The sequence below is a fragment of the Corvus moneduloides genome, chromosome 10 (genome assembly GCF_009650955.1).
Source record: "Corvus moneduloides isolate bCorMon1 chromosome 10, bCorMon1.pri, whole genome shotgun sequence".
In the NCBI taxonomy this organism is placed as follows: Eukaryota; Metazoa; Chordata; class Aves; order Passeriformes; family Corvidae; genus Corvus; species Corvus moneduloides.
In genome coordinates, this window is record NC_045485.1 from 11,820,148 (window position 1) to 11,841,102 (window position 20,955).

General features: G+C 35.4%; 1 protein-coding gene across 4 annotated transcripts in view; it reads right to left on the minus strand.

Moving 5' to 3' along the window:
* Window positions 1-20,955, minus strand: part of XRN1 (5'-3' exoribonuclease 1) — a 42,938-nt gene that overhangs the window by 2,551 nt on the left and 19,432 nt on the right. The window contains exons 22-44 of one of the 4 annotated variants that reach the window (XR_004241970.1): window positions 20,808-20,921; window positions 20,236-20,334; window positions 19,957-20,072; window positions 18,951-19,097; window positions 18,547-18,636; window positions 17,597-17,732; window positions 16,819-16,875; window positions 16,024-16,156; window positions 14,868-14,937; window positions 13,584-13,809; window positions 12,833-12,934; window positions 12,033-12,128; window positions 11,691-11,805; window positions 11,109-11,173; window positions 10,604-10,714; window positions 10,117-10,242; window positions 9,645-9,801; window positions 9,151-9,326; window positions 8,827-8,940; window positions 8,622-8,745; window positions 7,473-7,624; window positions 3,137-3,274; window positions 848-991 (exon numbers count right to left, since the gene is read on the minus strand). Coding sequence is in view for 3 of the 4 variants with exons in the window: in XM_032118859.1 (XP_031974750.1) it covers window positions 6,983-7,273; window positions 7,473-7,624; window positions 8,622-8,745; window positions 8,827-8,940; window positions 9,151-9,326; window positions 9,645-9,801; window positions 10,117-10,242; window positions 10,604-10,714; window positions 11,109-11,173; window positions 11,691-11,805; window positions 12,033-12,128; window positions 12,833-12,934; window positions 13,584-13,809; window positions 14,868-14,937; window positions 16,024-16,156; window positions 16,819-16,875; window positions 17,597-17,732; window positions 18,547-18,636; window positions 18,951-19,097; window positions 19,957-20,072; window positions 20,236-20,334; window positions 20,808-20,921 (2,817 nt within the window). In the remaining variant the exon portion in view is untranslated. Of the gene's footprint in view, window positions 1-847; window positions 992-2,430; window positions 3,275-4,248; window positions 7,274-7,472; window positions 7,625-8,621; window positions 8,746-8,826; window positions 8,941-9,150; window positions 9,327-9,644; window positions 9,802-10,116; window positions 10,243-10,603; window positions 10,715-11,108; window positions 11,174-11,690; window positions 11,806-12,032; window positions 12,129-12,832; window positions 12,935-13,583; window positions 13,810-14,867; window positions 14,938-16,023; window positions 16,157-16,818; window positions 16,876-17,596; window positions 17,733-18,546; window positions 18,637-18,950; window positions 19,098-19,956; window positions 20,073-20,235; window positions 20,335-20,807; window positions 20,922-20,955 lie in introns of those variants that run through there. The other 3 variants (XM_032118861.1, XM_032118860.1, XM_032118859.1) reach the window with 3 other exon arrangements.

Below are 20,955 nucleotides of genomic sequence, written 5' to 3' on the forward strand. Positions count from 1 at the left end.
TGAAAGCTCCCTCAATAAGATTCAACATGTGCAACTGGTATAAAAGGCTAAAACCACTCCAAACATTCAAAAATTAAGAACCCTTGAGAAAAAATGCATCTAGATATCCTTTGTGTTTGTACAGTATCAGTACAAGTGGGGCCTGTCTCACTGCAAGATTAAGCAAAACTTCAAAAACAAAATGGATGCAGGTTACTTTTTTCTTTTACAAGCTCTTAATGTAGCAAATACATAACCTTCTGATTGCATAGAAGTGACCATGTAAAGTTGATTTCTTCTTGCAGATCTTGAATTCTGTTTAATATGTTAAGAAAGAACTTAATTTGTGGAAAAAGATAACCCAAACCAACTTGCAGAGATTCAATGCATATGTAATCTTAGTTATCAAGAGCATATATTAAAATTGCTTAATTTATGAAAAGCTTATGAAACACAAATTTTATATTGTTGTTCTGTTTGTAATGTCATAAAAGTAATGCAATAAAATAAAGGAGGCAATGGGCTTTGAGATGTGCATAGCATGTCCATATGTGACTTCTCTGGCATTAGTTTATATTGTTTTGTCATAAATAATGTCATTCCCACACAGGCACTCTCTGTTTATTCAAAACATCTGTCACCCTCAGAGAAAAATCTTATTGCCAATATGCATAAAAGCCCCAAGTTCATCCTGGCACATGCAAGAAACATTAAATTTGAAGTGAAAATGTATGGACACTTTCCTGGTAACAAGCCTGCATAACCTGTATCACCACCCAGAGCCCTCCTGTTTGAGTGAGAGCATGTGGCTGCCACCTCACTGCTCAGAGGCAGGGAGCTGGCACACCTGGGGTCACATACCAAGTACCTCAGCAGCAGCGTCTGTACTTCTGCATCTTCTCTGCTGAAATCCTCAGTTTCTTTGCTCTGTGGAAAGCGTGGCTGGTCTTATTTTTTACTGGACTATCAAACCAAATGAAGGAGTGGAGGCACTCCAGGGACTTGTCCAATGCTGTAGCAAAGGAAAGAGTTATTAAGTAAAACCAATCAATTGGCAGAACATTACGGTCAAGAAGATCCTACACTGCTAGCAGGGACAGCAAAACCCCTACCATGAGTGATTGATATTGAATATTTCTAAGCAATGTCATCACAGTCAGCATGTTTCAGTAAGCAAGAAATACACTTCGGAAGATGATGCCAAGCAAGAGACCTTGAGAGATGGAACTGCTACAGACCCAGCAGACCTAATTCTCAGAAAAAAACCCATAATCTTGACACTGTCTTGACATTTTCTAGGACCAGATTATTAAATAAAATTTCCAAATTAACTGCATTTTGAATAGTTAAATTTTTTTTTTTTTAATGAAGGTATTCTCAGGTGCTGTTTCTATTGTGTGACTGATACATTGGAGCATCATCATTCACCCAAGGCTTCCAGTATGAATCAAACTTGCCGCTGGCACTGCTAACAGGATTCCAGACACTGAAATCTTGTAGACCAAGACCCAAAACTTGTAATGCATGTGATTTTTAAATTTATCTTCTCTTCCTCAGCTGTTTTTTTGGTCAAGATACATCTACCCTACCTACTGCCTTCTCAAACTGTGAGTTACCATTTTACCCCCTTACTTAGCTCTACCTTTTTTACAAGTTTTTACATTATGAAAGCATTGACCTGGGGCTCATAGTCAGTTTACACATGAACAAGAAAGAGCTCACTAATTTCTCTTGCTCCATTGGCTGGTGCAGCCCACATCCATCATTCATTAAGACTGACCTGAAAACTTAACAAACAGACCAAAATGGTTTGCATAACGCAAATGTTGCTGCAATAATTTACCGTATAACCCTTTCTCATCAGTTCCTCCTGCACTCCTGCCAGAAGTTACCACTCTCCTCGAAGTCAACAGACAGAACCACATACAATTACATCACTTGATGAATCATGTTAGATTTGAGGGTAATCTGAGCTTTAGGCAGCCATGGGATGTTTCTTAAGGAGTTCCATTCTTGCTAAACCATTCCACCCTCGCACTACAAACTGTACCAACCCAGCTGTTTTTGGGGTTCCATGATGAACTATTATGAAAAATAACACAGGGGAGAGTGCCAATCAGATTAATTCCTTGATAAGGTTCATAATGTGGCAACACAGTTTGGCATGACCCAGAGGAAGCAAGTAATAAGAGACTGGTTAAGCCAGGATTTTCACTAGAGAATTGCACATCCACTCTGTGCCCACATGAGGTTTTGCACTGTGCCTGAGGCACAAGCAGTCCTTCCTTTCTGCCAGCTCTGCAACACAAGTAAACTTTGACAGGAAATGAGGTGGAGTTTAGGACAATCAATTGTAAGCCAAGAATTTATCTACCAAAGTAAGTGAAGTGAAAACTGGTGTACCTACTCTGTTAATGTTTCATTATTTGACCATTATTTTTTACTTCGCCTAAGGAACATCTACATTTGGAGAAGTACAATGTGTATTAACAAGGTAATGTCTATCATCCTCTGGATGTCTCTTAAGGAATTATTGTGTGGACAGAAAATGACATAACTATGAACAAATTTAAGAAAATGAGTGATTGAGCTCCTGTATATATGTGTGTGTGTACATACATATGATGAGTGGTCATGTGCACCTAGAAAATTCAGGGCTGAACAGCTCTTTAAAAGAACATTTATTTCAAGTCTAGAAATTAACAAAAAATATCTAGAAATTAACAAAAAAATATTAAAAAGACAGAAAAATGGCCATCAATGAGGTTTAATTAGAACCAAAGAATGGAGGCTAAAGGGATGAAATTATTGTTTCAATAAGACCTAGCCATTAGAAAAAATTGCAATTATACAAAATGCAGGACTAAGTGTGGTTATCAACTTTCATAAAGCACTGCCAATGCAGTGATGTTTACTGACCAAGTTTTACCAGAGAAAAAAGTTTTAATGAAAAATGCTTTTTCTGTCCTTTCAAATAATAGGAATCAGGTTTACTGTTTGCACTGGATGGCATTGTGACCATTCCTTTTCAAAGCAGAAATGAAACAGGAAATTTGTAAATTATAGAAAAATAAGAGTAAACACCCCCTCAAAAATTGACAGCAAAAAGGAACTGTTGTTGGAACCATGGATTCTTTAATAAAGAACAGCCACTTACCTCATGATCCTAGATTCTTCAAAACATTTATCAGTTACAGTCTCAATATTCATGGGTCCTCATGCACCTGAATATGAATTCTTTTGGCCAAGAGTGTGTATTCAGACTGCCCTTATGCCCTTGATGTCACTGTGTACCCTTTTCCAGATACAGAAAGAGAAGAACATAACTGTCTCTAAGCAGTAAGGAAGGCTGATTATGGAATATACAAGGAGATCACATTGCAAATAGAATAAAACTACATCCTTACTGTAAGTAACAATTTCTTCTTTGAGATTCCTCACCCTCAGGGGTTATCTATATAGTAGTTCAGATCAACTGAATTAAATTGAACAAAAGTCCTGTAGTTTTTGAATGGGAGTGTCCATGCAAGATTTACTCTGCACTAACTGATCTATTTTCAAGTTACCCCTTTATTTAATTTGCTTGAATATTCTTTAGTGCTATCTATTGAGATGGCAGAACTCGCTATGCAGGGTAACAACAGTTAGTTCATTGACTAATCATCTGAAGACAGTTTATGAAATGCAAGATTTTATCTTGGTATCTTCAAGTTGAGCAATATGACCTGAGTGTATACACCAACCAGACTTGTTCTATACAGAAACACCAAGTTGCATACACAGTTACACAAAGTTGCAGCAGCTGCTCATGCTAAGAGTGTACTCCATTCTTTATGCTGGTTGCTTTAAACAAGCTACTTCACACTACAATGTGTAAGAAAGAAAATAATATTCTGCTTTTCAGCCATCAGCTTGTTAAGAATCACTAGGATTGATCTTATTGGATTATAGGAAAATAATCTTACTGACTTTTCTATAGGGTTGGGTTTTTTTAATTAAATTGGTGACAAGGCCAAAAAAATTTTGGAAGATCAGTATCATGTTAAATGCTTTTAATTGCAAGGTGACCAACAGCCTTTTGAAAAAAAACTTTGTATTTTGAGCTCAGTTACAAGTTGTAAGCCATCAAGAAACAGTCAGAAGGTCAGGTGATACTTCTGAGAATCACAGAAACTGAGCTTCATGAGATTTAATTTATACTGTAAACTTCTGGATTGGAGCATACACAAGTTCCCGTGTAGTATTTGGAAATAAAACAGTGGAAATAGGTAATGTTTCTTGTTTCAATATTTAATCCAAGCAGACACAGACACAGTTTATAAAATTACTCTATTGCATTAGAGTTCTAGATAGCATTTAGGTTTTACGAATGTTTTTCCTTCGGTGTAGCATATATTCATATTCCAAAATATCTTTGCACAGTCTTTGTGCAACTACATGCTAAAAATCTGCAAATGCACACTTAACACTAAACAGCACAAAAAATACATTCTGTATCCATTCATATGCAAATTTAAAACATTTCACTTGGCAAATAAACAATGAAAAGTTATTTTAAAAAAATCAGAAACTACAAAAATGCGCACATAAAAGTCTTCCCTTTTGGATTTTTAGTAAAATACTGCTCTGTATAAGATCTAATGAAAAACTCCAGTGCTTACAAAATACTTTATATCTATGAGAAAAAGAAATGCTTAAATTTATATCTGTATGAGTTAAACATAATGACCTTGTTAAAATATAAAAATTAAAGGGGACATGGCATAGATCAATGCAGATGTCACATCTATCAGGACATGTAAAACTGTAATTAACTGGGCACCAGGCAGTCAGTATCATAGAATAGATAAACTAAAAATCAGGGACAAATACAATATGCAGCAGCTAAAGAATAAAGTGTTTAACCACCTATATATACTACACATAGCAATTCCACTTGAAGAGGGAGCAAAAATCTTAGTCTGAAGTAGAATAATTTTTAAAAATTGCTGTGTTCACTGATATATATGAGTACAGCATCCTCCATAACTTTGTTTCTCAAAAATCTGCATAAATTTGCTATACAGGCACATCAAAATTCTGTGATGCAATAGTCTAACATAGCCTCATCTCTGTCATGGTGATTTTCAAACAGGTATTTTCTCTTTATGATCAGATAATTCAGATAGATATGGTGTACTAACTCAATGTCACATAATGACTTCTAAAATATTGGCATGGCAGCATCATGTCAGTCTTGTGTTGCTAATGACAATAAAACCCCAAAAATACAACTTTCCCTTCACAGAATGTGGCTTTGAACCTCTTGAGACTAGATGACTATAAAGAGAACAACAAAATCAATGTAATTTAAGACTATATGTAGACTATTCCACAAGTTTTGTGATACTAAGTAAAATAAAATTTCTTAACCTTGTTTTTACCTCTGTGATCCTTTTTATAGGGCTTGCTGCTATTCTACAAATACTGCTGAGCCAAAAGCTGTTTCAGAGAAATGAAAATAAAAAAACCTGTAACACAGTAATAATGTGAAACTTCATACTACACTAAGAAATGGAGGCAAAAAACCAAATGAAATAAAGTCTACAGACTTGCAGACTCAGAATGAAACCTGTTCAGAAGCAACAAAATACATCACTCAGGTATGCTTTATTTCTGGTTCCTGGGCCTTAAAGGAAAAATATTTTTTTTTTCTAGAACAGATTAGAATAAAGAAGAAAAATAAAATTTAGTCAATGTCAGTATGCAGCACCAACAGGGTTTCAAATTTCTTCTTAGACCGAAGATTTTATATTAATGTCCATAAGAATGGTACATGTGAGTTAAAAACAGTACAAAGACCATTGAGCCTTCTCTTTTTCCTATATGAGCTAAGAATCACATAGTTCTGTCCAAAAATTCAAGTCAGCTTTTTGTGTGAATAGTCTTATCGAACCAATAGCAACACTTTCTGATAATTTCATTTTGCAACACAGAAATTCTCTCACAAAATTAAAAAAATAAATATTAAAAGTCACTAGTAACAAAAAATAACCTACTACAGAGAAGGTTTCAGGGCACAGGTTATTAGAGGAAGAAAGAAATGTACTCTAAGTAAACATAAGTTTGACAGCCATCCGGCAAAATGGGACATCTTTAAACTCTGGCCATTTTTATAGTTTAGAAAAAAATCAGGATATCACAAGCATTTAGGAGGCTATGCACATCTGTAGTAGATAACTTGGTTATTTTATCATTGGAAAACAATTAAATTGGTAAATAAAAAAAAATCAAATGTACTTTAGCAAAGGGGTCGCTATTTTGCAAATATAATTTTTTTATTCAACACATCCTATAAATTAATCTCCTGGAACAGACTGTGCAAGAGCAACCACTTTTTGCCACTCCAACACCAGACACACAATAACACCTATGTTCTGAAAGCTGTAAAGCTGTTGCCCTCTAGTACAATACCCAGCAGTTCGTACTTAGAGTGGACTTAGCAGTTTCTTTGTAGCCAGCTTTTAGTTACACTGATTCAACTCAGAAGGACTGGGAGAGCTAATATAAAAGCTGCATTTCAATAATTTTTCCTTTCTGTCTTATTACACTGTTTAAAAAGAAGCTAGAGTACAAAATGTCATGCTAAACACTGTTAGATGCCCAACTTATTACTGCTCCATATCCCTCCCAAAAAGCACATCAAACCTGAGTTAAGGTTGCCACTATTATTGCTGCTTACCCAATATCATCTGTAAGCCCCTGTTTAAACACCTAGGCACAAGGGATGGCATGGCAACCCTAACTCAGTATTTCCTGGCTTTTGCTAATTTAAGTCAAAATAAAATAAAGTTTTAACATAATTTTTATAGTTTTAATGACAACCTGAAAATCATAGCAATAAAATGTATTTCCTTCTATATTAAAGTGGCTGGTCTTTTTAATAAAGATTTCTGATTTTTTTAAATGCTAGAACATAACAGTGGGGAAAGAGTTAAAGATAAAATACACCTAGCTACCAGATTTATTCTGAAGATTTTGGTGCGCCAAAATTGACAGCCAGTTTTCTTGGCTTTCGCTTGCTGGATGTGTTTGGTGTTGATTTGTTATGAGGAACACTTGGAGTAGCCACATTGTCTTGAAATGAAACAGTGGATTGAGCAGCTTGAGGAGATTTTAAAGAGGCTGAAGAACTATCTTGCTGAATGTGGTCAGAAGACATTGGCTGTTCATTCTTTAGTGGTGCAGCTTGAGGGGAACTCTGAAACTCCTTGAGTTCAAAGTTTTTCTTGCTAGCAGCCCTTTTTTTAGTTACCTTTAAATTAAATAAATATTATTTAACAGAATGCATTCTCAAAAAACTGAAAATAGTCCACTTTCAGAAAACATGCATACATATTTTAACAATAATTTTCTAATGCTAAATAGTACTTCACAATGGGGATGTTGTTGCATTCATCTTGTAGGTACATTTTTTACAAGAAACAATATTAACACAAACCTGCTGCTCTTACCTGCAGAGGTATAAACTGATTGTGAGAACCAACTGGTATAGTCCCTGCAAGAGACACATTTCCTGGATAGGAGCCAGGATAATAATGCTTAGGCACTGGAGTCCCCCAGGACACCGGACCAAACATGTGAGATGATGGAGGCATCATATTAGCTACGAAAAGAAGAAACTTTTAGCTCACTTTCCTCAAAAAAAGGATATGAACTCCCCAAGAGCCCAGGACTACTCCAAATACATCTGTCTGCATGTTGTTTATCTTTCCAGTAAAGCCTCATATGCTTCATGTTTACTTCAAAATAGCTAAGTATTTATTTATTATCAAAACCCCCCAAACAAACAGAACCACACCTAGATGACAACACAACTAAGAGCACTAAAGTCATGGTATCTGCATTCCAGAGTGCACATAATTTGGGATCTCTGCATTCTCAGCTCAGCCAACTGTATTAGCAGAAGGCTGCAAGTTTAGGTCGTTGTTTTGGAACACAGCAACAACAGAGCAACCCCATGGAAAAAGACATGTACCATCTGCTGTATGGGTTTCTAGGATGCTACAATGGTGCTGACTCATTAATTCCTAGCTGTGAATGTGAACTGCAGTAGAATACAAAACAGCCAGGAGCCAGAAATATCACCAGGACTTTTACCAGTTTTTGGGGGGTTACTTACCATGCTCACGTTTGGCAGAGTACAAGAGGACTGTGATGTAGCTTTCACTTCAGTGAAAGTTGGTTATAGACAAATAAAAACACTATGCATGGAGAAACATTAACTATATGGGATGGGGGGAAAATCTATGTAAAACATCAAGGAAGCTATTTCTTACGAATTCTGGACTGGGACTATTTGCTTTGAAATGACTACTGTTATTTTGAAGGAAATAAAATGGAAAAAGCACCTAAGACTGAATGGATAAATACATTCTTGAGGAAAACAAATAATTAATAGAGATGATTCTTTATACTAAATTAATCTGCACATTGTTGAGAAGAGGATCACGTACTGTTCTCAAAACTGTTTAGACATACAAGTACATACATGAAGACTAAAAAATGGGGCTTTCTGGAAGGCATTCATTTTCATATAAAGAACCACCACAATTAGAGGATATCATGATATTATTTGAAATGTGTACTAATCAAACACCTACCTGGGGGCTGTGCAAATACTGGAGGAATTGATCCAGGTGGTACAGGAACTCCTAGCGGTTGATAATTTGGAAACACTGGTGGAGGCGGAGGTGCAGGTGAAGCAAAGCTTACTCCTACAGAACTCTATGAAGAAGGAAACAGAAGTTTACCAACAGATGCAGTGCAACAGAGACAAAGATTTGAAAAGATTTTTTACATCCTCACCAAGTGCTGTAAAGCAAAGAGCGCGGCTTTCTCCTTCGCTTCAGCTTCGGAATGACACTGTGGTCCGTGAACCAATAAACCATTTGACAGCTTTATGTGGCAAACTGTCATGGTCTAGAAAAAAGAGAGAAAAGATTTTTGAGGGAATTTGTGTTGCTAACAAACTGTGAGACAGAAAAAGACATTTGTTTGTTTGTTTTAAAAGAAGGCAACAAAGGGAGCTAAGGTTTATTTTCAGATAGATTTCAGTGGTCAGTCCAAATATTTAATATGTAACAGTTGATACTGAGCTGAGAGCTTGTACTTTTTCAGAAAAAACTTTACCTGTGGTGTTTTCAGGAAAGAGAAATCTGGTTGTGACATTCCAAGAAGAGAACAAATACGAGAAAGTTCAGAAACAGTAGACAGTGCAGGCTGTGGACAAACGAAAGGGTGACCTCCAGTTTCTATTGCTGGTGTGTTCTGGGGGCCTCCAGGGCTATGCTTGTTCATATAAGCAGCTGACAAAAGGGAAAAAAAACAGCAGCTGTATCACAAGTATTTCCTGCACTAAAATAATGGCAACTTGGTTATTAGCAAAAAAAAAAAAAAAAAAAGAAAAAAAAGCTTATTTGACTTTTTTTCTTGTATTTTCATATTTTTTTAAAAAAACCCAGGAGACTATGTCTGAAGAGAGTTTTAGATCCAAGTATAGAAGTAGAACTGAAAAAAGATGGAAATTTTATTACTGTATTTTGATAAACAGTACTCTGCTGAAACTGTGTTCTAAAATGTCACTACAAGGTGAAGCTGAATTATGAGCTGATGGTTAAACATACCCATTTTTTTTGTTGGTCTGTATTGCACAGCAGCTCCATGGCAATCCTGTCTACTAGAGGGAGCAGGAACATCATTAATTTGTGATTTCACTTCATTCCTTGTTTGCAGATCTGAGCCATCTATCTTCAAAATCTCTTTGAGCATCTGTGTTCCTTTCTTTAAAAATAAAATAAACCACTCAGGAACATGCTGGCATTCAGATAACATGACCTTCTTAACACTGATTATCATAACTGGTAACAGAATCTGAATTTTTATTTTCCTATCAGTTATATTTTATCAAGCAAAGGTAACAGCATCTTAGCATAAACAAATGTGTTTGCTGATTTTCTTTGATAATAGCTAATTAAAAACTCATTAATATTTTTTAGAAAGCAGTATGAGGTTTCACAGAGTTTCTTTAAATAGAAACATTGATGCTAAGATAGCAGATGCTAAACTGCAATGTAATGATTCCTGCAGCATACAGACCATAGCAAATGACTGTGGTGACAGATGTTCCTCATTTGTAGCTCTCGCTTCCTTGGAATAAGTCTGCACTTCATTTTCTTTGGAAATTTTCAAAGAAGCTAGAAGACTTTCCAGTTCATTGTCCTTCTTAAATTAAAGAAGAAAAGAGGTACATCAACTTAGTGTATTTACAAGCAGATGCAAGAGGAAGGGTATATGAATTTGAGGTTAATTTTATTCTCATTCAGATTTTTTTCTCTCAGCTTGGGCAGGTCACAGTCACGTCTGTTCAGAGTGTGAACACATACCCAGAGATTGCATCAAGTTCTACATATTAAAATATGCAAGTATTGACCAAGAGAGAATTGATTTAAAGAACAACCAAAGTCACACAGGTTTGTCGTCCTTTTTAAACATGAATTTGCACACAAGTAACCAGGAGCAATTGAACTGGACTGGAAACTAAGTTACTCAAAGAGTACAACAAAGTCAGCTCTCTAGATCCTACCTTTCCACCTGTGCAGGGACCATCAACTGCAGCCTTCTGAATTACAGGCATGTTGGGACTTTCATTCCTCTTCAAAAGTTTGACATTGTACTTATTCACACCTGCAAAGTTCTTAAAGAAATTGCAGCAATTATTATTGAATGCTCTTATTACTCGTTTTAACACAATCATATTAGAAATGCATCTGCAAAGAGCTTTCACAAGCTAATATTCTTAGAGGATTTCAGCTTACTGAACACCTAGCATTTATGTTTTTGCATTACAGCATAGCTTTTAGAGTCTAAGAGGAATAGGAAAGTTGTTTGGGATCATCATACATTTTACGCACTCTCGCTCATATTCTGTCTATAAACCTCCAATGAAAAAAAAAAATCTCCAAAATAAAGTTTAAAGTTCACCTATTAAAAGAATCAACTAAGAGGCCAGTTAAAGACAAATCGGTAAAATTATAAATCACATCAGAGTAAAATGAAAGAATGGATTTACTCAGTACAGACAAAATTACCTGCTGGTTTGACATTTTATTATGTGGTTGACTTTCACCTCTTGTAACTTTGGAATCTTCTTTAACTACAAAAGAATGCATTCTTTTGAAATGCTCTTAAAAACTGTAATAATCAAGACTCAAAAAAATTAATAACTCCATACAAATACACAGAGTTGCATTAATTTGAAAGGTTTTATCAAATGCTTAATTCTTACTTCATAGGTCATTTGGTGTATGCTTTTCTTCTAGGATAAAATAAAATTAAGTATATCCAATAATATATCTAATTTTCTGTTCTACAAATATGATCACAAGCAGATTTTCAAAGACATGTGGTTTTTTTATTTGGTTTTTATATTAGATGGGTGGCAAGTCAACAGAACACAGAACAACTTGCCTAAAAGGTTCAGGATTAAGGGTGGAACAATCCAATATGCACATCAGGGCCATTATTTGACAGTAAACAGTGCAATGTAGTGTTGATAAAAATATAATAAATTATTTCCTGTCGATAACTACAAAAAGCTCATCAGACATTTCATTGAAGGTCAGATAAAGCAAGTAGTTCTTCTAAACAAAGTTCCTAATTATAGTACTTACATTTTTTATAAGGCTCCTGTTTTCTTTGCTGACATTTAAAGCTGCCGTCATTGAAGCCTGGCTTATAAAACTGATGGCCAGTTCCCAGCTTGATTTCCTGAGGTAGAACTGCACCCTAGGGTTTCAAACATCAAAGCTTAACCAGAAAACTGAGTATCTATTATTTACATAGTAGCGCCCTATGATTACCCCTTTCCAGAGCTATGCATACAGCATGTAACACCACTTTCATCTAGAGGATTTATTGGTAACATGAAGTTTTCTGATACAATGAACTGATGTATGAAATTAAGTACCTTCATATTTCGAAGGCAGGGATCTGTTTAATGTTTCTATACAAACCTTCTCGTGGATGTTTTGTTGAATGTGATGAGACTTCCCAGAACTCTGCAATGACTGCCATATGCTGCAGAATTCATCATCTTGCTTACTCTGTGCCTGACAAAATAAAAAACAAGACCCCCAACAAACTGAGCAGCGATAAATTCAACTTTTGAACAGCTAAGTATATACCAAGACATTCTGGAAATTGTAAGGTTCAAGTTTAACAGTCATCTGAGGAGATGACAGATATTTTCACAGTAACACTAGTACAAGTTGCAGGTAATAAATTACAAAACAAGCTGTTGCAGTAGACTGCATTTACAATTTTTACCAAGAATCACTACTAAACTTAAATGAGCTTCGTTTGTTTTGCAAGTGGCTTTGTTGTGTTATTAACTGAAGTTACGAGTACAGGAAAGATGATTAAGTATAATGAAACTCAGATAACAGTTCAAAATGGTTTCAAAATCATGCTTTCATACTGGGAGTATTCTTAGATTTCATTATCAATGATTTATTTTGTAAGGCCTTACCAATAAGACTTAAGTACTTCATTACATTACAGGTATGCTACTGCAGAACTGAAGCCCAGCTATGCAAAATACCCCTTAAAAATCTAATATCTAAACAAGTATAACACAGGATATTATATTCATTCAAGAACTGAGAGCAGTTCTGCTCCAATCTGTATCTGAACTAAAACACCTGATGTACTAAAACAAAGCAATTTATTAATCATAAGAAAATGACAGCCACCCTGAACAGAGGGCCAAAACAGAGACATTTGGGTCCAATACTAAATGAATCCGAACACTCACTTTATTTTTCTGATTGCCACTCAGAAATGATCCTTTCTGGGGTGAGTTAGAGTTGCCCTGATTTTCAGCCCTGAGATTGTAATGCTGTCTTCCATTCAGTTGCTAAATCATTGAGAGAAAAAAAAAATCAGAAATGTTTCATTGTCTTACATTTTCTTTTGGAAAGCAGTTTTTCTTGTATAGACTTGAAAAACATGAGACAACTGTTTTCAAACACACTTATAGGAACATGAAGTTACCAATTAAGGTAACTTGCTTTAAAGAATTCTCTTTAAAAAAAATCAAGCGTCATTAAACCACCAAGAACCTGAATTCACCTGTAATTTTTCCTCCTTTATTGTAGTTTAAATCATAACCAAGCAGCAAAACTGAGAGAGAAATCATGTCTTTCCCTTCTAAGCATGGACAAACAGCCTACAGGAAGCATTAATTGGATCAAAGCTTTAAGGAAATAGTTGCATCTCTGCCCAAACACACTTATTTGTTGACACCAAATATGGTGTCACTGCTCCAAACTAAGTATCTGTCTCCCAGAAAAGCAACTGGAGTTACACAGAGCAAAACAACTGTCAATAAGGAAATTTTAATCCTTTTCATTATTAGATTAATTCATTTCTCCAACATAAGAATTATTCTATTTCTAATATATTGACATAAAAACTAAATTTTCTTTGGACCAATGAAGATAACCATGTCAATACTTCAGATTCTAGGGAAAAACATTTTTGTACAAATGCAAGGAAAGTCTTACTTGAGTAGGAACAAAAAGGGAGCGAGGAGAATGGTTGAGGCCTCCCAGATGCACTTTTTGTGAGCATACAGATGACAGATCAGATGCATATGAGTTGTAGTTATTCAGTGCTGGCTGAGGTTTAACTATGGCCATCAGCTTTTGATTTCCCATTTCTGACCGACTACCATGAGACAGGTTAATTAAGGCACTTGAGGGCAGGCGATAACCTCTGGCAGGCGAGCACCTTAAGAAAAGTGAATTCCATAGTTGTTTCATGCAGTTTAATTGTTGCCAAAAGATAATAACTCACGTTTGGACAATAGAGGCTGTAAACTATCCAGTATTGAAATCTAGTAGCATTGCAGACAACCTGAAATCCATGGCTCCCCTTTGCCCTCTGGCTGTCAAACAGTAATTACCACTACTCTCAGTTTATAATGTACCTTTCAGAGCTGAGCTTAAAGAAATGTTTAAGATGAGTGAATTGTTATAGCACAGTTCTGTAGTAAATATTTCTGTAAAAGAACCAGAAAACAACATTCTTTTATTTTTCAGAAATGAAAACTGAAGTTTCAGGTTCAGCAGCAGAATTACAAATTGAAGTTAAGCAGCATTTCTGAACAGTGAGTATTATCTGTGTTACAGGACATGCAAGGGCTATCTTTGTGCAATGATTGCTAAATGCAGGTAGTAGGTAAGAATCTCCTCTAACTTCCATCATTAAAACCTTTATTTAGATAAGAACAGTAAAATGAAGCCTGCTGGGTGTATTTGAGCACTTACAGGTTTAGCTGTTTATTTAAATACAGAAGAGTTCTCACACTTTAAAAACAAAAGCACCTCCACCTCCTGAAGAACAGTTCAGGTTTTTAATGGTGGTTGGAATTTAGTGCTTAAGTATCACTATAGATAGTTCAGAGTCCCTCCTTCAGAGGAACAGATGCCTTCTGGCTAGTTTTTAATCTACATGTTGAATACATACTGATAAGAACCTATTTTCTACATATTTATTTAGACATCTGGATCTAGTGCATTATTCTGCTGGTTCGTATTTGCTTTCTACAAGTCAGAAGTTATACACCAAAAAAAGCCTAAAGAGCATTTCCACAATATATATGCTTCATAGAAATTATCACTACTCAAAGAGAATAAGGAAACACAAAAGAAATTAAAACTGACCAACACTGCCAAGAAACAAAGTTTGAAGAAGAGGCATTAAACATATCCAACCAAACCAAAGTCAGCAATTTCATGCCATTTATACCAATAGAAGGAAATGACTCTGAACTCCCCCACACAAACCTTATAGTGAGGCCTCCAAGAAATTCTTCATCAAACAAAACTTCAAAGAGGACATCTGTTTCTCTAGCAGCTATAGAAAACAAAGTAAAATGTCATCCTATATAGGTTACATTAGTTACTTCCATCTATATTATGTAAATATCTATACTAGTTATGCAATAAAGAATGTAAATGAACAACAATCCCCCAACTAATTTCTGAGTAATTTCATTAACAGGAATTTGGAAATGCTTCTCAAGGTCTCACATATGTCTGCTCTTTAAGATATAGTTTCAACAGAAATGTACCATGCATAACACCTTACCAATGTGCATTAATAGAACTGCAGTTTATAGCAGTATGTCACAGTGGTCAGAAACTGTCAGAAAGGAGATGCAAGCCACTTTTACATTCAGGCAGTCAGAAACTAAAAGCTTTAATATTAACTTCTTGCACAATGACAGACTAATACACCTTTAGAATTATATTAGTATATAATAATTATGGAGAAAATAATATTTCTTTAAAAAAACTGCACCCAAGTCTTGTCTATTCAAGATTCTATTAGATGCAAACTGAATGAGAAAGCAACTACTGAAATGGCAGGTAAGAAAACCACTTGTAATACTAGATCTCAAACTGCTACACTCTGTGGGACTTGATAAATCCTTTTATTTACTTGAAATAGATTTATGGTTGATTTTCTTGTCAAAGAAGGTATAAATCCATGCCAATTAATGGAAATGGAAGATCACAGAATAAAAAGACAAATTCAAAATAAAACAATTTAAGACAAATCATATTTGATAAAGTTTTATGTTCAATGTAAGTATTAAGACTCGGTTTTATGCCTACTTCACTTAACTTTGCCCATATTTTCCCATAACTTCATTTTGTTCCTGTTCTGCTCTGCCTTCTTCATATTAAGAAGAAACAAAGAATAATTTCTAATTCATATAGGAAGGAACATAGAGTAAGTAATTTCTTATTCAAAGAACAGCTGTGTAACACATGAAATTCGAAACAGTAAATATGTCATTAACAGCTTCAAGTTGCATATGCTTCATAGTGAGAAATGAGTGCATTCACAACCATTACACAAAATGCTATCCCTAAAGCCTGCTTTCACATTGCTAGCTGAGCTGCTATATAGCTGTAATCATGAAGAAAATATTACCTCCTTTAATTCCTATAATGGTGCCTCGTAGACCAACTGGAACAGAAAAGTTCTCTCTGACATTGACAACACGGTCAAACAGCCTGTACTCTGCATCTCGATCTGGAACAACCCCCTTCTGCTGTTCTAATGGCTAACAATAACCAAAAGACTGTGTTAATGTATGCAAAAGAATAAGGATTACAATAAAAATCCATTTACAACAATATCTGAGATACACTATAAAGCAAAACCATAGAAAAATCCTCCCCCAAAAACTAAAAACCTTCCCTCTCCAGATTCAAAGCAAACTTTCTTTTTTTCCCCCCTTGCAACTCTCACTCACTGCTACTGCCTGAAAAACAAGTGTTGTGCACTAGTTGATCAAGAGGATCAATTCAGACAGAGCCAAAACACCGAGTGCAATCTGACTATATCAGTAACATGGGCAAGATAAGCAGTTGGTCCTATGTCAAGAACTGAATAAAAAGTAAAGCAGGGCAAATAGACAGCAGGAACATGTTTTATTTTGCCTTCATTATAGAGACAATAAGAACTGTAGAAGCATAAAGGACAGAAAGTAGAAAAAACCTGAAAATCAGTGTCCTACATGACAGAGTTCTGCAGTTAGAAGAAATTCTCTCTCCTTGTAGAGACAGACTACTGTTCTCAAAATTATGTTCTAGAAGGCATAATAGAATCTTTCCTTTCATCAATACCGTCATAAAATTCCATTTTCCTAAAGTTGATAAGCTTAGGTAAAATAAATATGATCTGGACAACTTAACCCCCACCCAACTTGTTTCCATCACTTACTCTGTACAGCAAATGGGGTTTCACAGTTACTCGCACCTTCTTGTTGCTCTTTCTCTGCTAAAGGAAAGGAACAGAAAGTCTTTACAAACCAGTGTAGGAACCAGCACTGGAACAGGTAAAACAAAACTCCTGAAAAGATCATGTAGTATTCTTCAGTTTCTTTTAGATAATGGTATACAGCTTTAATGAAGTCTTGAGAGTAAGTCTCTCTTTTTAAAATATGGTAGATTTCCTACCAAGCCAATAGTTGTCTAATTCCAGATTTCACACCAATTTTATTAAGATGTGCTTGCAAGTTATTTCAAAAAATCAGCCCATTATTTCATATGGCTTTGTCCTTAGCTTTTTACTCAAGTAATTTCCTAGGCCACCTTTTTCATCTGTGGCCTTCAGAAAATAACTTTCTAATTTTCTGCTAACCAAAGAGAAACTGCAGGGGAAGAACAGCCGGGATTGCATGTAAAAAGAGCACTTTAGTATTTTTCAACATATACAGATACCTGTTCCTTTACAAAACCATGGAAAGGCACAGCTCAGAGTATGTCCCACTGCTGATAAATCACTCCTGAAAGACTGAATCTCTTACAAAGATTAATAATGAGCTCTTCTGAATTTCTGGGATAATTCACATTACAAATCCAGATTTTACATTATATTCTGCGTCCTTTATCTTTGGAATGGCAAGTAATCTTCAATTGTCTTATTCACATTCAAGAACTTCAAAAATAATGAGCAGCTGCTTTTTGGTTCACCCCTGCTCACATACCAAGCTGCATACCTTGCATTTCTCTACTTCTTCTTCAATTTTCTCAACAATGGCCGCATCCAAAATTTGCAAGTCACAAGATGAGCGAGACAAAGCAGACACAGGATGTGCCTTTAGCCAGGCAACAATTTCTTGCACTTTCTCAGCTCTGAATAAAAAATTACATGAATGCTTTTAACTGCATATACCAGGCATTTTACCACATTCCCTAATTTAATCACTCAAGTACTACCATACAGACCAAATGATTGTATATATTCATAAAGTAGTGGAATCTAAGAGTTCTGTATGATTTAAGAAAAGTCTAAATTATACAATACTGTTTCAAAACCATAACCTAAAATCTTGTTTCAGAGATTCTTTTAAGCAAAGAGTCCCACACTGGTGTATCACCAGGTAACAGACCCGCAGAGTGAAGTGTCCTGCAGATTTACTGACTGAAGCCTGTGAATTGGGTTTATTGCCTAATAACTAAAGCTGTTTCATGTTACCATGCTGTGTCTGGAACTAAGGTTGCTATTTTTCTCCCACGAAACTGAATAAACATAGACTAAAAATGTGCAAAGTACTTTCAACTCTGTAAGACTTCTTTTTCAAATTTGAAGTGATTTTATACAATTGCCACAATTATTGGTTATTTTTTCAAAAATTGTCTTTATGACTAGTCATAGCTATGCTTACTGAAGGTTATTTTAAAAGCAAGGATTATGAAGTAGCCACTAAAAATTATATTTCTCATTTATACTGGGTTTTTTTGAGGTTGAAGTCTGGCAGAAACTTGGATTCCATGACTGAAAAGTACAGCATTCAAATAATGTTTTCAGCCATCACTGAACAATCAGGCTGCTCGAGGAACAGCAAGGTTTCAGTTACACAGCAGCCACTACACGATCACTACCAATTTCACCATTGCCAGTTTTTATTCTCCTTATTGCAGAAAAGAGATAAGGACCATGGCTTACCCATTCTCATCCTCTCCAGGCCAAATATCATCTTCATAGCAGATATCTTCCTGGCTGTTCTTGGCTACATAATTAAATAGTTCAGGCACCCTAAAAACCCCCGAATATATGGAAGATAACTTCAGTTTCACATCAGCATAGACCACAAAAAAGCCCCATCAAAATCAAGGCTGATGGGCTTCAAAATTTGTGGAGCCCAGATGGGTTATTTTTTACTTAATTTAGCATCATACTGTTAATTTTTCATAGGCAAGCTGTTAACAAATTTACAATATCCCAAAGTAGAACACTGGAAGTAAAGAAACAAACTCATCGGTTCTTAGAAGATCTGTGACCAGAGGACAAATTCCAACAATTGATACAAAGGTGGGTAATTTGGATGAAACTCATATGTAATAATTTACCTTTCTAAATACTCAGCAAGTAGTTGTTCTACAGCAGAAGAATACATCCATTCGTTTCCAACTTTCTTAGTATAGCCAGGAACTTCTTCATTTTTCTTATTGAACTTCAGGTTTAGCCCCACATTTGCTTTGTGATCACCATGAGGACTGAAAATAAGAAAAAGTTCATTAACTTGCAATAATATGTGTGAATGTGCACACACATTAAAAAAAACCCCTCGTAAACATACATTCTCGGCCTTAAACCATAGAAGAATTAAATTCATTGTATTGTTTACTTGTTAACATTGTGTCAGCTGTAAATGTCACAGGCCAGAAGTGCTATGGTAGCTGTCCACCTGTGTGCCTATACTTCATTGCAAAGAAGGGTAGGCTATATTTTACCTTTCTTCCTTAATTGAGATCTAATCAACCACAATCAACCTGGCATTTACCAAGCTGCAGGAGGATGTCCTTGAACAATCCATCCGGAACAAATGTACACATTAGATCACAAGAAGATGCTCAGGCATCGACCATATTTTTAGAGAGGAACCACAATTTTTACATTCACAAGACTACATGGATTGCCTCCCTTATGGATTTTAAGGGGTCTTAACTAGTTCTTAAGAGAAGCTACAGGTACAATTAATCTCCCTTTATATAGCAGTAGTAAGTACAATGAAATTAGATCCCAATTCCACTTTTTTATTCTCAGTGTGGCAAAGTCAGTTTAAACTCCTAATTCAATTTTGCTAATAGCTAACCAGGAAAGTCAATTTTATGTCTAGCTACAATATGAAAGTAAACAGACCTGTCCAGTAAACAAAAATTTAAAACATGTTTCTGATAGAGAAAAAGCAATGCGTATCAACTTAGTTTACAGCAAATATACTTCAAAGAAAGCTTCACATCACAAAATAGAGTACACTTGATAAAAACAGGACTTAAGCACAGCAAAAATTTTGTAGAGTTATAGCAGAATTTAGAAGTGTCCCTACAGTAAAAATTCACAAAGAGAACTTACTTCTTCTTTGATCCTCTTCCAATAAAGATACTCCCTGTAAATCTGGAGACAAGATATCCACTTACTCCAAGACGGCTGGCCAAAATATATGCAGGATTGTATTTCACAGAATATTTCTTTAAAACAAACAAACAAAACATATTGGCAATGCCTAAAGGATAAGGATTTTTATACAAAGGGCAAATGAATGATATGGAAACATCCCTTAGAGACATTTACCACTGCAAAATCTATTTCATACATTGTCTAAGCTTTTACTAGAAAAGCAGAAGCACTCACATGCTGGTTCTGTATTAAAGTATCAAGCTGGGGTTCACACGGAATATTAAAAACTACCCGGATTCTACCTTCTGGAATCACATCATGTGAATCGTGAACCTTGGAGAGAAAGACAATACATTAAAAATGCTGTAGAAATGGTATTTAAAAACAGCAGTCTTTGGATAAAAAACCTCATGGTCTACTTTATCAACAATTTTGCTGCAGTAAGCACAGAGATACTTTGGGATTCATCACCCTGCCTTGACCTGTACATTGCTTCCTCATAGAGCCAATCATTCAGTATTAAATCAAAGGAATTCATGACTGAAAATAGCAAAAAATGGGAAATTTATGTATTATCCCAAATAACTAATCAAAATAATCCAGCATTCAAGTTTATAAATAACAAGGACAGGGAAAACAGAAGATCCCTCTCTTTCTCAGACTAAACCACCAGGGAATCCTAGATTTAAAATTTTAGCCAGCAAATGGCTGCTACTGTCACACAACATCTTAGATTATTTTAGGTTTGCAAAAAAAAAAAAAAAAAAAAATCTGCAGGGAAAAATTATGAAATTACTGGAACTAACTTCTCCCATGCAGCCGTAGTAAGGAGATCCCAGCATGAAGGCTGTACTTCCAGGAGGAAACAAATCATCCAGAGTTCTGATGTTTGAAAAACGAGAGTCAAAGGCTTTGATATCCTACATGAAAAAGACAATATTGATAATCTTAAAT